At 44.9% G+C, this 18,394-nt stretch overlaps 1 protein-coding gene across 1 annotated transcript; it reads left to right on the top strand.

Annotated features, from left to right (window-relative positions):
- The first annotated feature begins 1,352 nt into the window (after positions 1 to 1,352).
- bcat1 (branched chain amino-acid transaminase 1, cytosolic) lies at positions 1,353 to 15,443 on the top strand. The gene is made up of 11 exons (XM_055905479.1): positions 1,353 to 1,572; positions 2,530 to 2,589; positions 7,432 to 7,632; positions 8,537 to 8,647; positions 10,100 to 10,219; positions 10,421 to 10,581; positions 11,230 to 11,372; positions 11,874 to 11,959; positions 12,522 to 12,662; positions 13,397 to 13,471; positions 15,254 to 15,443. Exons 1-11 carry the CDS (start codon positions 1,519 to 1,521, stop codon positions 15,290 to 15,292), a joined length of 1,191 nt encoding a protein of 396 aa, XP_055761454.1. The 5' UTR covers positions 1,353 to 1,518; the 3' UTR covers positions 15,293 to 15,443.
- The last annotated feature ends 2,951 nt before the right edge of the window (positions 15,444 to 18,394 follow it).

Raw genomic sequence — 18,394 nt, forward strand, 5'->3', positions numbered from 1 at the left:
GGTGGTTGTTGTCCTTGATGATCTTTGTGTCCCTCCTGTGACATCGGGTGCTATAGGTGTCCTGGAGGGCAGGTAGTTTGCCCCCGGTGATGCGTTGTGCAGACCTCACCACCCTCTGGAGAGCCTTGCAGTTGAGGGCGGTGCAGTTGCCGTACCAGGCTGTGATACAGCCCGACAATTTGCTCTCGATTGTGCATCTGTAAAAGTTTGTGAGGGTTGTAGGTGACAAGCCAAAATTCTTCAGCCTTCTTCACTACGCTGTCTGTGTGGGTGAACCATTTCAGTTTGTCCGTGATGTGTATGCCGAGGAACTTAAAACTTTCCACCTTCTCCACTACTGTCCCGTCGATGTGGATAGGGGGGTGCTCCCTCTGCTGTTTCCTGAAGTCCACGATCATCTCCTTTGTTTTTACGTTGAGTGAGAGGTTATTTTCCTGACACCACACTCCGAGGGCCCTCACCTCCTCCCTGTAGGCCGTCTCGTCGTTGTTGGTAATCAAGCCTACCACTGTAGTGTCGTCTGCAAACTTGATGATTGAGTTGAAGATGTGCATGGCAACGCAGTCATGGGTGAACAGGGAGGACAGGAGAGGGCTGAGAACACACCCTTGTGAGGCCTCAGTATTGAGGATCAGCGAGGTGGAGATGTTATTACCTACCTTCACCCCCTGGGGGGCGGCCCGTCAGAAAGTCCAGGACCCAGTTACACAGGGCGGGGTCGAGACCCAGGGTCTCAAGCTTAAAAATGAGTTTGGAGGGTACTATTGTGTTGAACAGCATTCTTACATAGGAATTCCTCTTGTCCAGATGGGATAGGACAGTGTGCAATGTGATGGCGATTGCATCGTCTGTGGACCTATTGGGGCGGTAAGCTAATTGGAGTGGGTCTAGGGTGTCAGGTAGGGTGGAGGTGATATGATCCTTGACTAGTCTTTCATAGCACTTCACGATGACAGGAGTGAAGGCATACGTGGAGATAGTAATTTAGTTCAGTTACCATAGCTTGCTTGGGTACAGCAACAACGGTGAACATCTTGAAGCATGTGGCGACTGGGACTGGAATAGGGAGAGATTGAATATGTCCATAATATACAAATAAAACAGCTAGTCTATTACTAATAATGGGAGACCGGTTGGAAGCAGGCTACTATAGCAAAAAGGACATATGCCTATATCCACATGAGCTTCTATAGATAACCTTCTGGAAAATATATGACAACCCTGCTTGAGAAAGCCGTCTGGTTAAGCCTTATAATGTGACTGTTCCATGTGTGTGAGGGTTTATGCATGACCGCCTGTCCACAATTTGTCCCACATAATGTTATATACCAAAAAGTGGCCAGCAAATCACACATTACACATTTTCAAAGAAAACCAATGTTGTGGTTGGCCCAGGCACCTAGATTTAACATTATACAATGGGCTTGATAGCGAACAAATGTTTAATCTGTAAGCGGTTTAGGAGAGTGTGTTGGTGACAGAGAGCGAGTGCGCGTCTTCGGTTGTGTATGATTCATCATGGCGAGTTCTACAGCCGTCCCCTCATCAGCAGCGAACACTCCATCTCTCAAGGTAAACGTCCTCTTCCGAGTAACCGAAAAACGGTCATGCTGAATGTCCTCGCCACTGCTAACCTATACGTTATCGTTGCCTATTTCTGAAAATGACGGGATAAGAATTCTTGACGCAGGTCACGTTCAGTAAACACTAAACCGCGTACGACCGACAAAGATAGGATTGCAATTCAATACACTTGTTTCAACTGCGACGGTTATGTCTTTTGATATACCGATTTAAAAAATGATTTAACATATCTATATTGCTTTGCCCTATGTGTGTTGAGATGGCAGCTGTAGCATATGACGACACATTTTATATCACTGCATCACGCCGACGGAATGTTCTGTTATTCGTCTGTTGCTCTTATAACCAGCTTGTCTATTACAGTAGCCTACAGTAGCCTGTTTTTATAGGCTGCCTACCAATGGCTCATAATAACTATGAGGGGTAATCAGTGACGTTATTTCACAGTATTTACTGCATGATCACATGTTAAAATAGCTTAAATTATAGAATAGAAATCAACCACAATTATTATTATTATGCCTGTTATTATTATATGGTTAGCCCTTTGCTTGAGGAGTAATGGTAGCCTAATGTAAATGTAAGCCTTCAGTTCACCTGGCGACAGACTATCGTCTTTCTGCAGGTAAAATGATCTCCTGTGCTGTGCTGAGCAGAGCAGGGAATTCAATCCTCACACAGGCCCTCACAGACAATACATAATCCTATACTCATTCAATTTACGTCAGCAAACCTCACTGTTCTTTCCGACAACCCCATCTCTCCTTGCTCCCCATCCCACGTTGTTACCAATTATACATTTTTAATAACTTACCCTGTTATTCTCTCATTGTCTGAATACATTACCCGAGTGAGAATGTTTTAAGAAGCTTAGGCTTATATGTAGTTGATTACATCCTATGTAAAGTTGTCATCTATATAAAGTTGTGTACAATGTCCTCCCAGGGCTCTGGTAAAGAGGTATCCACCAGTAACGGCATGGAAGACAGCGTCCACAGCTTCAAGGTAACATTTTAATCATTTACCCTGTGGTATAATGTGTATAGCAATGAGCATTATTCTGTGTAACATATTGTGATCGTTGCCTCATTCATTACAAGTGTGTGCAAAGGCGTGTTGTACAGCAATGGTATTTTAATGTGGAACAGTTCAGATATTGCACATACTGCTACATTAGTAATTTATATTGCATGTAAACATGTGAAGTTTGTCAGTGTATGGCAAACTGGAGACGCCATTCCCTCCAACTGCCCATTTCAGTGTGCTGAATCAGATGAATCACTTGCCTTCAGTGAGGAGCCCAGCTGCACCATCTTGATGTTTCCTGGATATGATTCTGATATTCATAAAACCTCCCCTGGTTGTCAATCAAAAGGTCCAGATGACACCAACAGCATGGACACCTCCCCTCACCCACACGGCTCTCCTAATGCCTCTCAGTCCGGTAGATCCAAAACACACACACCCCCCTGCAAAAACAACAATACGTCCGCCTCAGCAAAACTGAGTCAAAGAAATCCACCTGAGATCCTGAGATGTTCATTTTTTAGATCCATGGTGGTTAACTCCTCGTTTGGCTTGTGCTCCCCAGAACCCTGTGCTAACCACATACTCTATGTTGTTGCCCTTTGTGGCCCTCAGAGATGTCGAGAGAGAGGAGGATGAGGGCCCTGGTCTATCCAGGAGGTCCTGTGTCGTCTCTGCGGAGAATCCACTTTCCCAGATCCCCCTAAGCACCACCTGTCAGTCAGGCTGTGACCTGTGATCTGCCACTTTCTTTAGCTGTGATTTACTCTGGTCTCTAACGTTGCACAGACAGGAGACAGCCAGGCAGGCGGCGCAGGTGGTGATTTGGTGATTAGGAGAAATAGAGGGGGAGAGAAAAGTTTGGAGAGAAAAGGGGTGAGAGCGAGAAAGAGAAAGAGAGAGAGAATTGTCATTGGCTGTGCAGGACCATTTTAAGACTTGGGCATTCAGGGCTGGGTTAAGCATATAATTAATTAATCAATGTCTGAGAAAATGGCCTCATATAGATGCTACAGACTCATAATTGCATCAGGTCTGTAGTCTTGAACTACTGTACGAGCACCTCTGTAGTACTGTATCTGTGGCTAGCTTGTGTACGCTATAGACCCCTGTGTTGTTACTGTACACACTAGTAGGAATCTGACTCCTGTTTTGTGACCCACCTGAGCTGGATGTAGAGGATTTATAGTTTGGTAATCCCTGACCAACGAAGCATGTGATGTTACGCTGAACATGGATTACTTGAAACTCATTCACCTTACACAGCTAAATCATGCTCTCTTGTGCTATTACATTAGTTAATGTAGTTATCAGGATCTCTGTAAATGGGCCTATCTCAGATTCTTCACAGCAGGTCAGAAGTGATTTGTCATGCAACGCACTTCTTAAAAGACGTGTGTGAGTTCTGAACTAATGAGAAGATATAGTCATCAGAAACTATACTGTATTTGATCAAATTGTATCACACTCAAGTTTTAAAATATCAATCTATCAGATTCATGGCTGGATAAGTAAATGGAGATATTAGACTGAAACATTGGTAACCATTGCTGTAGTCAGTGATACCATTGCTGTAGTCAGTGATACCTTTTTCAGAGCCGATTGGTCAAAAGACCAATTATTGAGAAAAAATATCAGAATTGGGCTGCCTGTGTAAACGTAGCCCAGGAAGGGTAGATCTGAGACAGACCTAATCCAGACAGGCACTGAGAGCAGCCAACCACAGCAGAGCATTTGCCTTTAGCTACTGATCTAGACTAAGCTTGATATTTACCCCCACCCTCATGGTTAATGTTAGGATTAGGGGAGAGTTATCTGATCTGAGAACTGTGGTAAAGGCAACTCCTGCCCTGAGAGCGGTTGTGTAAAGGGTTGTGTAAGGGGTTGTGTAAGGTGTTCTCTGTGGTTGTGTTCATTTATTGAGTAGCTCATGTTCCTAGAATTTAAAAGCCTGGAGTGTCCTCTACTGGCCATCGGGAGAGTTGCAGAACTCTGAAGCGCATGATGACATACAGTGCATTTGGAAAGTATTCAGACCCCTTGACCTTTTCCATATTTTGTTACTTTATAGCCCTATTCTAAAATTGATTCAATTGTTTTTTCCCTCATCAATCCACACACAATACCCCATAATGACAAAGCAAAAATCAAATAGCCAGCAGCATACCACCCTGCATATCACTACTGGCTTGCTTCTGAAGCTAAGCAGGGTTGGTCCTGGTCAGGCCCTGGATGGGAGACCAGATGCTGCTGGAAGTGGTGTTGGAGGGCCAGTAGGAGGCACTCTTTCCTCTGGTCTAAAAAAAAAAATATCCCAATGCCCCAGGGCAGTGATTGGGGACACTGCCCTGTGTAGGGTGCCGTCTTTCGGATGGGACGTTAAAACGGGTGTCCTGACTCTCTGAGGTCATTAAAGATCCCATGGCACTTATCGTAAGAGTAGGGGTGTTAACCCTGGTGTCCTGGCTAAATTCCCAATCTGGCACTCAAACCATCATGGTCACCTAATAATCCCCAGTTTACAATTGGCTCATTCATCCCCCTCCTCTCCCCTGTAACTATTCCCCAGGTCGTTGCTGCAAATGAGAACGTGTTCTCAGTCAACTTACCTGGTAAAATAAATAAAAATAGGTTTTTAGACATTTTTGCAAAAGTATAAAAAAATACAACACTGAAATATCACATTTACATAAGTAATCAGACCCTTTACTCAGTACTTTGTTGAAGCACTTTTGGTAGCGATTACAGCCTTGAGTCTTCTTGGGTATGACGCTACAAGCTTGGCAGACCTGACTCTCTCCGGATATACTGTCCCCGTCCATACAGCCAGCTGGGTTCTCAGTACATCGCGCAGACAGGAATACAGAACTCTCTGGGGAAAAGAAAGGCAGTGGTGTATGTTTCATGATTTACTACTCATGGTGTGATTGTGATAACGTACAGGAACTCAAGTCCTTTTGTTCACCTGACCTAGAATATCTCACCAATAAATATCGACCATATTACCTCCCGAGAGAAATCTCTTCGGTTATAGTCACAGCAGTGTATATTCCCTCTCAAGCCGATACCACGACGGCCCTCAAGGAACTACATTGGACTTAAGGCAAACTGGCAACCAAATATCCTGAGGCAACATTTATTGTAGCTGGGGATTTTAGCAAAGCAAATTTCATTAAAACACTACCGAAGTTCTATCAACACATTGCCTGTAGTACTCACGCTACAAAACTCTCGACCATTGGCTACAAGGTCCTCCCCTGCCCTCCCTTTGGCAAATCAAATCACGACTCCATTCTGCTCCTCTCTTCCTATAGGCAGAAACTCAAACAGGAAGTACCCGTGCTAAGGTCTATTCAAAGCCGGTCTGACCAATCTGAATCCATGCTTCAAGATTGCTTTGATCACGTGAACTGGGATATGTTCCGGGTTGCCTCTGAGAATAACATTGACATATACACAGACACAGTGACTGAGTTCAGTGTATAGGAGATGTTGTTCCCACTGTGACTATTAAAACCTACCCTAACCAAAAACTATGGATAGATGGCAGCATTCGCGCAAAACTGAAAGCTAAACACCTTCTTGTCTACTTTGAGGACAACACAGTGCCACCGACGCAACCCGCTCCCAAGGACTGTCAGCTCTAGTTCTCCATGGCCTACGTGAGTAAGACAATTCTGCCGGACCAGACAGTATCCCTAGCCGCGTCCTCAGAGCATGCGCAGACCAGCTGGCTGGAATGTTCACGGACATATTCAATCTCTCCCTATCTCAGTGTGCTGTCCCCACTTGCTTCAAGATGTCCACCATTGTTCCTGTACCCAAGAAAGCAAAGGTAACTGAACTAAATGACTATCGCCCCATAGCACTCAGTTCTGTCATCATGAAGTGCTTTGAGAGGCTTAGTTAAGGATCATATCACCTCCACCTTACCTGACACCCTAGACCCACTATAAATCTGCATACCGCCCCAACAGATCCACAGATCAAGCAATCACCGTTACACTGCACTCTGTCCTATCTCATCTGGACAAGAGGAATACCTATGTAAGAATGCTGTTCATTGATTATAGCTCAGCCTTCAACACCATAGTACCCTACAAGCTCATCATTAAGCTCGGGTCCTGGGTCTAAACCCCGAACTTTGCAACTGGGTCCTGAACTTCCTGATTGGCCGCCCCCAGGTGGTGAAGGTAGGAACCAACACCTCCACTACACTGATCCTCAACACTGGGGCCTCTCAAGGATGCGTACTTCCTGTTCATCCATGACTGCGTTGCCACGCACGCCTGCAACTCATTCATCAAGTTTGCAGACGACACAACAGTAGTAGGCCTGATTACCAACAATGACGAGACAGCCTACAGGGAGGAGGTGAGGGTCCCTGACGGAGTGGTGCCAGGAAAATAACCTCTCCCTCTCCCTCAACGTCAACAAAAACAAAGGAGCTAATCGTGGACTTCAGGAGACAACAGAGAGAGCAGGCCCCTATTCACATTGACGGAGCCACAGTGGAGAAGGTGAAAAGTTCCTCGGCGTACACATCACTGACAATCTGAAATGGTCCACCCACACAGACAGTGTGGTGAAGAAGGCCCCTAAACCCCTCACAAACTTTACAGATGTACAATCGAGAGTGTCCTGTCGGGCTGCATCACCGCCTGGTACGGCAAATGCACAGCCCGCAACCTGCACCTGTCCTCCAGGACATCTACAACACTTACAGCACCCGATGACATACAATGACATACAGTATATTACACCTAAAGCAGTGTGTGTTATGAGTTTACATCTAAACGATGCCCTCTATATTCCCCCCAGGCGGCTGACCTGGTCATTGAGCTGTCCCAGACCCACAAGGCCAAACCTGACCTGACCAATCTGGTGTTTGGAACTGTGTTCTCTGACCACATGTTGACCATAGAGTGGACCAGCAATGGAGGCTGGCAGAAGCCTCACATCAAGCCCTTTGGTAACCTGTCTCTCCACCCGGCCTGCTCAGCCATGCACTACGCTGTGCAGGTAGGAAGCACCACCTTGTTAGAAAGTTAATGTGTCTCACGCTCACGCTGTCCATTCTTGCTGCCCACCTGACAGTGATGAAGACAACAGTGGAAATATGTTGGTGGGTTGTTTAGGTATTTATGTATTTATTTTGTACTAAAAGAACTTAGGCAATCTATATGTATTTTTAAATATGTCTAATAACATTCATTCATTCAAGGATATGACAAAGCAGCAGGAGGCAAAGTTAAAGGTGCAAAATCAGATGCAGATTTATTAAATTATAGTGTTTGAAAATGAAGGATGGCAGAAATATTTACAAAACATTTGCGGAACGACTGTCAAAACAAACAACAAGTGTGAAAAACGTCCCAAATGAAAAGGAATAGGCTTAAACAGGCATTTATAGCTAATATAACGTACTTGGCACAGGAGGGGTTTACAGGCTCTAACCAGCCTACCAATGAGCAATTCCAACACTGGTAAAAATGTACAGGTCAGCACCTACACTACAGGTATGTATAGGACTTTCCCCATCGTCTTCACATCTCACAGCCCCAGTTTCACTGTCTTCAATCAGGAAACAGACTGTGCTGCTGAGATGCTGAGAGTTTGTGTAGAGAGCTTGAGATGAACGTACTATACTTTAATTGTAGCTCTAATAAGAGGATTAGCTAGGATAGCTGAAGGACAGTGGATTGGCCATAAAGGGCCAACATACGTACGCTCATATATACTGGAACTTACTATCACACACACATAGGTTCAGGAAGCCAATTCCCCATTCTGGTCCTCATTCATTATGTTTACATTTACATTTTAGTATATTTACTCTGTTCAGAGAATGACTAGAGGTCAGTGGTTCTCTCCTGTCTGCCAGTCTTAACCCATGTCTCTTTCCTCTCCTCTGTTCTGTGGTCAGTTGTTTGAGGGTATGAAGGCATACCGAGATGCTGATGACAAAGTGCGTCTCTTCAGACCCATGCTCAACATGAACCGTATGGCCAAGTCTGCAGAGAGAGCCTGCCTGCCGGTAAGAACACGTACAGGCTATGGTACTATACAGCACAAGCCTACAGCCTGGAAAAAGTACTCTATTTATTCTAAACAAAAAGCTTATTTCTATCAAAATTATATCTATGTTAGTGAGCATTTCTCCCTTGCCAAGGTATTCCATCCATCTGACAGGTGTAGCATATCAAGAAGCTGATAAACAACATGATAATTATGCAGGTGAACCTTGTGCTGGGGACAATAAAAGGCCACTCTAAAATGTATGTATTAAGTTTTATGGGAGCGTGCAATTGGCATGCTGACTGCACTAATGCCCACCAGAGCTGTTGCCAGAGAATTGAATGTACATTTTTTCTACCATAAGCCGCCTCCAATATTGTTTTAGAGAATTTGGCAGTACGTCCAACCGCCCTCACAATCACAGACCACATGTATGGCTTCGTGTGGGAAAGTGGTTTGCTGACGTCAGCATTGTGAACAGAGTGCCCCATGGTGGCGGTGGGGTTATGGTATGGGTAGACATAAGCTACGGACAACAAACACAATTGCATTTTATCGATGGCCATTTGAATGCACAGAGATACCGTGACGAGATCCTGAGGCCCATTGTCATGCCATTCATCTGCCGCCATCACCTCATGTTTCAACATGATAATGCACGGCCCCATGTTGCAAGGATCTGTACACAAATCCTGGAAGCTGAAAATATCCCAGTTCTTCCATGGCCTGCATACTCACCAGATATGTCACCTATTGAGCATGTTTGGGATGCTCTGGATTGACGTGTACGACAATGTGTTCCAGTTTCCGCCAATATACAGGAACTTCACACAGCCATTGAAGAGGAAGGGGACAACATTCCACAGGCTACAATCAACAGCCTGATCAACTCTATGTTAAGGAGATGTGTCGCGCTGCATGAGGAAAATGGTGGTCACACCAGATACTGACTGGTTTTCTGATCCACGCCCCTACTTTAAAAAAAATAATGTATCTGTGACCAACAGATCCATATCTATATTCCCAGTCATGTGAAATCCATAGATTAGGGCCCAATTAGTTTTTATCAATCTTTGACATTTTTGCATGTTGTGTTTCTATTTGTGTTCAGTATAGATACAGTGTCTCGTATCTACAGTGTGTCTATCATATACAGTACAAGACTGGAACAATGTCCCCCAGTACACCAACATGTTTGTCTCTGATCCTGATCCTACTAGTACTGACTTTGCAGATAACTTTTTAATTGAGAAAAACTTACTACGACTGTGGTATGTGGTTGTCTCACTTAGCTATCTTAAGATGAATGCACTAACTGTAAGTCATTCTGGATAAGAGCCTGCTAAATTACTTTCTATAGTGTCTGCTGCAGTCACTGAATGTTCTGTTTGTTCATATTATTGTCCCATTTCTCCTTTCCCGGCTCAACCTTTCATTTGTCCTCTCTCCCTTTCCCCCCTCCTTCCTCCAGGCCTTTGACAGGGCAGAGTTGGTAGAGTGTATCAGGAGGCTGGTACAGGTGGATCTGGAGTGGGTACCCAAGTCAGACTCGGCCAGTCTCTACATCCGACCCACTTTCCTGGGTACTGAGGTGAGGAGATGACCAACCAACCACTCTCTGTCTCCTTCTGTGAGGGACTGTCTCATTCACTCTCGTATGCTGTGACAGGGCTACCTTCCTCTATACTTGTTGGTGAAGTAGTAATCATTCATTTGTGAATCGTTCGAGTATGTCAACTATTGACGTGTGTGTATGTGTGTGTGTGCGTGTGTGGCCTGTGTCCCTTCCTAGCCGTCTCTAGGAGTGAAGAAGCCGTCCCGTGCTCTGCTTTATGTGATCCTGAGTCCTGTTGGTTCCTATTTCAGTACAGGAGCTAAGCCTGTCTCTCTCTGGGCCGACTCCAAATACATAAGAGCCTGGAGAGGAGGGACTGGAGACTGTAAGATGGGAGGGTAAGAGGAAGGACTGGAGACTGTAAGACGGGAGGTTTAGAGGAGGGACTGGAGACTGTAAGATGGGAGGGTAAGAGGAGGGACTGGAGACTGTAAGATGGGAGGTTTAGAGGAGGGACTGGAGACTGTAAGACGGGAGGTTTAGAGGAAGGACTGGAGACTGTAAGACGGGAGGGTTAGAGGAGGGACTGGAGACTGTAAGACGGGAGGGTTAGAGGAGGGACGGGAGACTGTAAGAAGGGAGGGTAAAGAGACAGAGGCTATGTTCCAATATCCTACATATCACAAGTTAGGATTGGATTTGGTTACTGTACCCTTTGAGTAAAGGCAGGTCAGACATGACAGTATTCTTTTGAGATGCAGTAAAAATGCTTACTTTGCAACGTGTGGTTCTAATTTATGCTGACCTTAATATCCCCACCCCGCCAACAGTACTGATACAGCTTTACACCAGATTCAACTCTAAAGAGCTTTGGATTTCATTGTGACACCATTTATGTACAGTACACAATAGGGGCCCACGCTAGGTTACTCTAACGAACGGAACAGTGTCAAATCATTTGGATTACGACACATGGAATTTAAATGTAAACTGACAACTCTCGTTTGTGGATTAAAATGAACATGAACATGGGGAGTTGTTTACAGGAACTACGGAGCATCTATCTACGCCCAGTATGAAGCAGTGGATTATGGGTGCCAGCAGGTCCTCTGGCTGTACGGAGACGACCATCAAATCACAGAGGTCGGAACCATGAACATGTTCCTCTTCTGGAATAATGAGCATGGAGGTAATCAGGATCACTTTCAGTGTCATGGCCAATGAGATTAGAGATAATACCTTTGCTTTACTAGGGCTATTGCAGTTGGACAAGACCAAAGGAAAGACAGGTTGCGTTCCCATGCTCAGACATTCCATGCATCAACCAATGGTTGCATGCCACATAATTGCTAGAACATATGACGTGGTTAGCTAATACTTAAAATTCTTATCCAGGCATTGTAAGATCTGGCATGCGTCAGCAATGTCTGAGCAGGGGAACACGACCATTCTCCTCTGGATCTGTTGATATGGACATAATGTTATTGAACAGGAAACGGATCTTTGTGTCTGATTGTACAACAGCGGCATCTAGTGGGCAGAGTGTATATCACAGCAGCTGCAGTCTCACATAGCCAGTGCTGTTCTTCACCTCTTCTCTTATCTCTGTAAACTGGGTTCAGATCGGATATTCCATTGACACTAAATGACCTGTTTAATTCATTTGTGCATCCAATGTTTTTCTCTCCAGAGGAGGAGCTGGCAACGCCCCCTCTGGATGGAATAATCCTACCTGGGATCACGCGGCAAAGCATCCTGGAACTCACCAGGAAATGGGTATGAGAGAGAGAGAATTATATACAGTACATTCAGAATGTATTCAGACCCCTTGACTTTTTCCACATTTTGTTATGTTACAGCCTTATCCTAAAATGGATTAAATAGTTTCCCCCCCTCATTCATCTACACACAGTATCCCATAATGACAAAGCAAATAAAATGGAGCTATCTTCTGTATACCACCCCTACCTTGTCACAACACAACTGATTGGCTCAAACGCATTAAGAAGGAAAGAAATTCCACAAATTAACTTTTAACAAGGCACACTTGTTAATTGAAAAGCATTCCAGGTGACTACCGCATGAAGCTGGTTGAGAGTGAAAACCTACAGGAGGTTAGCTCTCCAGGAACAGGGTTGGAGAGCCCTGGTATATATAGAGAGAGATATTGGGAGAGAGAGAACTATTGTGCAGCATGCAGGAAGTCTTCAGCAGAGATGAGAAGCTAAGCATTTACAGAAGCCCGCCCTTGTATGAGTTTCATTAGATATATTTTCCTCCTCCACCTCCCTCTCTCCTCATCCACCTCCCTCTCCACTCATCGACTCACCTCTTCTAGGGGGAGTTTAAGGTGTGTGAGCGGTACCTGACCATGGCAGACTTGCGCTGTGCTCTGAAAGAGGGCCGTGTTAAGGAGATGTTTGGCTCTGGTACTGCGTGTGTGGTCAGTCCTGTGGGACGCATACTCTACCAGGGAGAGGTACACAACCACAACTCACTACCCTTACAACATATGAATGGATGACTGAATGGATGGATGACAGAATGGATGATTGAATGGATGGATGACAGAATGGTTGACTGAATGGATGGATGACTGAATGGATGATTGAATGGATGGATGACTGAATGGATGACTGAATGGATGGATGGATGACTGAATGGATGGATGGATGGATGGATGGATGACTGAATGGATGGATGGATGGATGGATGACTGAATGGATGGATGGATGACTGAATGGATGGATGGATGACTGAATGGATGGATGGATGGATGGATGACTGAATGGATGGATGGATGGATGGATGACTGAATGGATGGATGGATGAATGGATGGATGAATGGATGGATGGATGGATGACTGAATGGATGGATGGATGGATGGATGGATGACTGGATGGATGGATGGATGGATGACTGACTGACTGAATGGATGGATGACTGACTGAATGGATGGATGGATGGATGGATGGATGACTGAATGGATGGATGGATGGATGGATGAATGGATGGATGGATGGATGACTGAATGGATGGATGGATGGATGACTGAATGGATGGATGGATGGATGGATGGATGACTGAATGGAGGAATGAATGATTCCAATCAAGCAATTTCACATGTTTAACACTTTGTCATAAACCGCTGAACAGCTACTCCAGAACATAGTATTTTTAAATTGTGTGTGTGTGTGTGTCTCTCTCTCTAGAACCTACATATCCCCTGCCAGGAGGATTTCTCCCAGCTGGCCTCTAGACTGATGAAGGAGCTCACAGATATACAGGTAAGATACCGCTGGTCACAGACATAAATTCAATGTCTATTCCACACTGGTTCAACGTCCTTTAATTCAACCAGTGTGTGGTCAGAGAGACACGTGTAACAGAGGTAGATTGTACTTTAACCTCCTCTCGCGCTGTCATATTGGAACCTTTTCGGAGGCGCAGCTGGCTAAGACGTTGTCAGGCCGGCGGTCACGTGTGTTTGCGAAGCAGCGGATCACTCATTTGAGCCCAGAAAGTGGACAGGGACAGTGAAGGAAGATATACTGTTAGGCAAGCACAGTGTCCTCCGTCACGCAATCAACCAAACACGTACGTATGTATGCAGGCACGCACAGCAGATGTGGCCTCTCACCCAGTAATGATAACAGCTGGATGGACGTCAGGGCCTGCCAACTGTCTGACCTAGACTGATGTCATCCTCAGCACACAGTCTATTCCATAGAGATACATACAAGATTAATCTGGATTCTGTCTCCTCTGTGTTAGTGTATCGGGGCCGTTTTGTATTGGTAAAGTGTAGTGTGTATTCTGCCCTGTAGCTTGCCAAATATCTGTATGTTCTACCCTCCATCGCCTTGGTTAAGAGTGGGTTAAACTGAGTGGGTCATTCATTCAGTCTAGATCTTTCTCAGTATCTCTCTCTCTCTGTCTGTCCGTCTCTCTGTTACGTCTGTGAGTTTGTGTTCCTCTCTGCCTCATATCATTTCACCCTGTCAGGGATAGGTCAGGTGATTGTCGTTTTCCCTCTAAATCTCCTCATCGGCACAGCTTTGTGTAAGAGCTTGCGTGTGTCTCTTCTGCCCAATCACTAGTACTGTGTGTGTGTATCTGTGCGTTTGTACCTGTGTGTGTGTACGTGCATGCCTGCCTGCCTGCCTGTGTGTGTAAACCTTATCTGAGTGTATGTGTGGCCCTAGCGATAGCTTCTCCCCCCCCCTGTAGCTCATTGTGGCGCCGACACACACCCAGACAGAGGACGTAGGAGGAGGTTCATGTAGTAATGGCTGGGCAGGGATGGGAGATAGAGCAGACACACAGCCCTGAAAGCTCTCATTAAGATGCCTGCTGTAATTACACAAACTTAATTATTGTCTCAGCCTTTGTGATCAAAGCCAAGACACCGCAAATGAAGCTGCTTGAATAAGAGAGAGAGAGAGAGAGAGGCGGGGAGGGGAGGGGAGTGGAGAGGGAGAGACGGGGGAGCCTAATGAACAATAACATCGACAAAATTAAGAAAAAAAACTCCAGCCTGATGTTAGATCTGTTGACATTTAATTTGGATGAGAAACAGAATGGCGTACCCGAGAAGAAGACATTGGGCACAAACAAACACGTTGTCTAAGACGAGGGGAGCGAGGGATGAGAAGAGGGATGAAAGACGGGTTTACTAACACGGCCCTCCGTTTCTCTTTCATGTTAATTAGAAATTGCATTTCTTTTGTTTCTCATCGCGGGTGCTTATTTATTTTCATGACTCCGTCCATTAGAACTAATTTGCAACATGAGACGTAAATAATTGGATTTGTCTCCGCGGTTGTCGCAGTTCAGGAACATTCTGTTTTGATTTGGTCGTTGTTTTGTGTGTGGCTGAGTTCGCAAGATTTGCTCGGGATATTTGCTCTTTTTGTTTTGTGTTTTCGGCTGCACCATTCACTGTGTTGGAGGCAAGGAGTTAAAACAGTTTGTGACTGCTACTGTAATTGTTGGCCTGTGTTTTTATGCCTGTTTGACCCCAGTTTAACCTTTGACCTTCTGATTACCTTTTCTCTCCTTGGTCACAGTACGGCCGGACCCAGAGTGACTGGTCTGTCCTCGTGTAACCAAGACACAGTGGTGTGGGTATCTGGGACAAGCACACACAAACTGCATATACATATACGCAGACACACACACACACACACACACACACACACACACACACACACACACACACACACACACACACACACACACACACACACACACACACACACACACACACACACACACACACACACACACACACACACACACACACACACACACACACACACACACACACACACACACACACACACACACACACACCAAATAACCAGCCGGCAGTGTAACCTCTATTAGTTTAGATTGGAAATCCCATAGGGTCAGTAGCAATATTATTCCACTCTAACTTTGCTCAAGTTGTGCACGACCTCCCCATTCACACACCCTGCCTTGCGCAGAACTGACACAGAGACGGTGCAGATCTCAACAGTCTGCCCTGGTGTGGCAGCCCTGCTAAAGGGCTAGCTCTAAAATATTACCAGCAGAAGATTTAGAGGAGTAGCAATGACCAGCAACTAATGTTAAACCACTTTGACTCAATAGACCTTTAGAAGGGTCATGTTACGTATGCAGATGCTATGTATTTCAGTATCGTTACATGCAAGTGTGCGTTTGAACCCTGTCATGTGAAATTCTTTTTAAATATGGTATTTCTATTTTTAATAGAGGATTTTAGAATTTTATTTTGAACAATTATATACAATTTAATGTGAGCTTAAATGACGGAGCAAGTTTATCATGGAAAGCAGTTCAGTACTGCTAAAAGAGAATGATGAATGAATTCAAAAGACTGGAAACAAGCCCTGATATATCGGAGGGAGAGAGATCCCTGACATCTGAAGCTTGGAACCGAGAGTGGTAGAATGATACACAAACCACTGCTATCAAAGAAAGCACAAGGCCAAGTAGCTCTACAAGTAGTAATGTCATTCCACGCCAGTTGCTGTGCACGAACAAGTGTGTGGTGTTTAATGTCAAAATGTATGTTATATCTACAATCTGTTGATGGTGACGTCTAATCAAACATAATACTGGTCATTTGTGTAGAGATGTACTATCTTGGACCAATGTCTGTCATTTACTGTAGACCTGTATTGACCTAAATTTACTGTAGACCTTGATTGACCTCTCTCTCTATCTGCACAAGATCTGTTTTATGTCAAGTTCTATATATACTTAGATGGAAGAGATGTATTTATGTAATCGATTCAATGCGTTAAGTGATACAATATTGCCTATTCTGTTGATCCAAATAATAAATACGCACCAGAACATACGTTTGTGTCTACTGCATTATGTTCAGTACAGTGTGTGTGTGTGTGTGTGTGTGTGTGTGTGTGTGTGTGTGTGTGTGTGTGTGTGTGTGTGTGTGTGGTTCTCCAGGGCAGGGCCCGTGGTTCTTGGCTGAGCTGCCTCCCAGTGAAAATAGGGCTGTTTGGTGCTGGTTCCAGCCCTGTGCCCTGCGGCAGGCTGGTATAGAGCCCAGCCCACATGTCTTACCAACTTACCCCCTGGTACAGCTCTCAGCTCCCAAGGCTTTAGATACAGTACTTTTCCTCTTGCTCTGTAGTCCTTTTTAATTGGTTGTTGACCGCATGCAGGACAGGAAACTGTAAACAAATTCCCCAACATGTGGCGGCTTGCAGGAGAATATTTCTCCTTTCCATCCTATCTCCTTCTCCCTCTTCTCCCTCTTCTCCCTCTTGACTCTAAGGATCTCATCTCCCTCTATTCTCTCTCTTTTCTCTCTTAGTCGTCTCCATCATCTCTTTCTTTTCTCTCCTTCCCCTCTTTATTGTCACTCCTGTTTTCTTCTTTGCCTCCCTGCAGAGTGCTTTGGAGTGAGGAGCTTACACACACCCATCTCTCTCTCTCTCTCTCTCTCTCTCTCTCTCTCTCTCTTCTCCCTCTTGACTCTAAGGATCTCATCTCCCTCTATTCTCTCTCTCTTTTCTCTCTTAGTCGTCTCCATCATCTCTTTCTTTTCTCTCCTTCCCCTCTTTATTGTCACTCCTGTTTTCTTCTTTGCCTCCCTGCAGAGTGCTTTGGAGTGAGGAGCTTACACACACCCATCTCTCTCTCTCTCTCTCTCTCTCTCTCTCTCTCTCTCTCTCTCTCTCTCTCTCTCTCTCTCTCTCTCTCTCTCTCTCTCTCTCTCTCTCTCTCTCTCTCTCTCTCTCTCTCTCTCTCTCGTGGACTGTAGTACGGTATACTGTAGTATTTACTGTAGTGTTTTTGGGGACATTACTGTAGTATTTACTAGTGTTTTTGTTTTATTATCTTTGACATAGAGTTGGGAGGGCTTTCTCCTTGAGGAAACCTATTGGAGAAACACTCAAATAAAATGTTCTATAACCTGTAGGTCGATAGGACTGGGTTCTGAACGGAGACATCCGGGCTTCCGCTCTTTTCTATAACCTGTAGGGAACACAATATATGGTCTATACTTGGCATGTAGATTTCTCACTTATGGGTGGCACAAATTGGGATATGGTGGAGGGAAATGGGCAAGGTATATGCAAATGAAATATTCTACTATTTACTATAGTGATTTTTGTGTGTATTTTTGCAGACTATAATGTTTTTGCGGACATTACTGTAGTATTTACTACTGAGTGTTTTTGCTGATAATACTGTAGTTTTTACTGTAGTATTCTCCAGTAAACTACAGTATATTACAACATTCTATAGTATGTGTGTAGTATAGTAATCTACCGTATGCTACAGTTTACTACAGAATTCTATAGTAAGTACTGTAGTATTCTATAGTAAATTGGAGTATTTTTTTATGTGGGTCTCCTGTGGTGTCGTAGCCATACACCCAGCGACAAGCAGGGACCCTATCCACCCTCCTCTTCTCCTCCTCTCCTCCTCTTAGCCTGAAGATAAGATGATGTTTTAATTGTCACATCTTATTTAGACAGCAGTGACATTCACTAGGGGACAGCACAGAGCGGAGGGGCGGGCCAGAGTAATCAGAGGAGATGAGAGGGAGAAGAGGGAGAGAGAGAGAAAGAAACCGCTGGCGCCCAGTCATCAAGCAGCTGCAGCAAGAGGAATTTAGCTCTGAGCGCTCTCCATCTTCCTCCCTCCCCTCCCCTCCCTCGCTTTTCTCATCT

This window comes from Salvelinus fontinalis, chromosome 39 (assembly GCF_029448725.1).
Source record: "Salvelinus fontinalis isolate EN_2023a chromosome 39, ASM2944872v1, whole genome shotgun sequence".
In the NCBI taxonomy this organism is placed as follows: Eukaryota; Metazoa; Chordata; class Actinopteri; order Salmoniformes; family Salmonidae; genus Salvelinus; species Salvelinus fontinalis.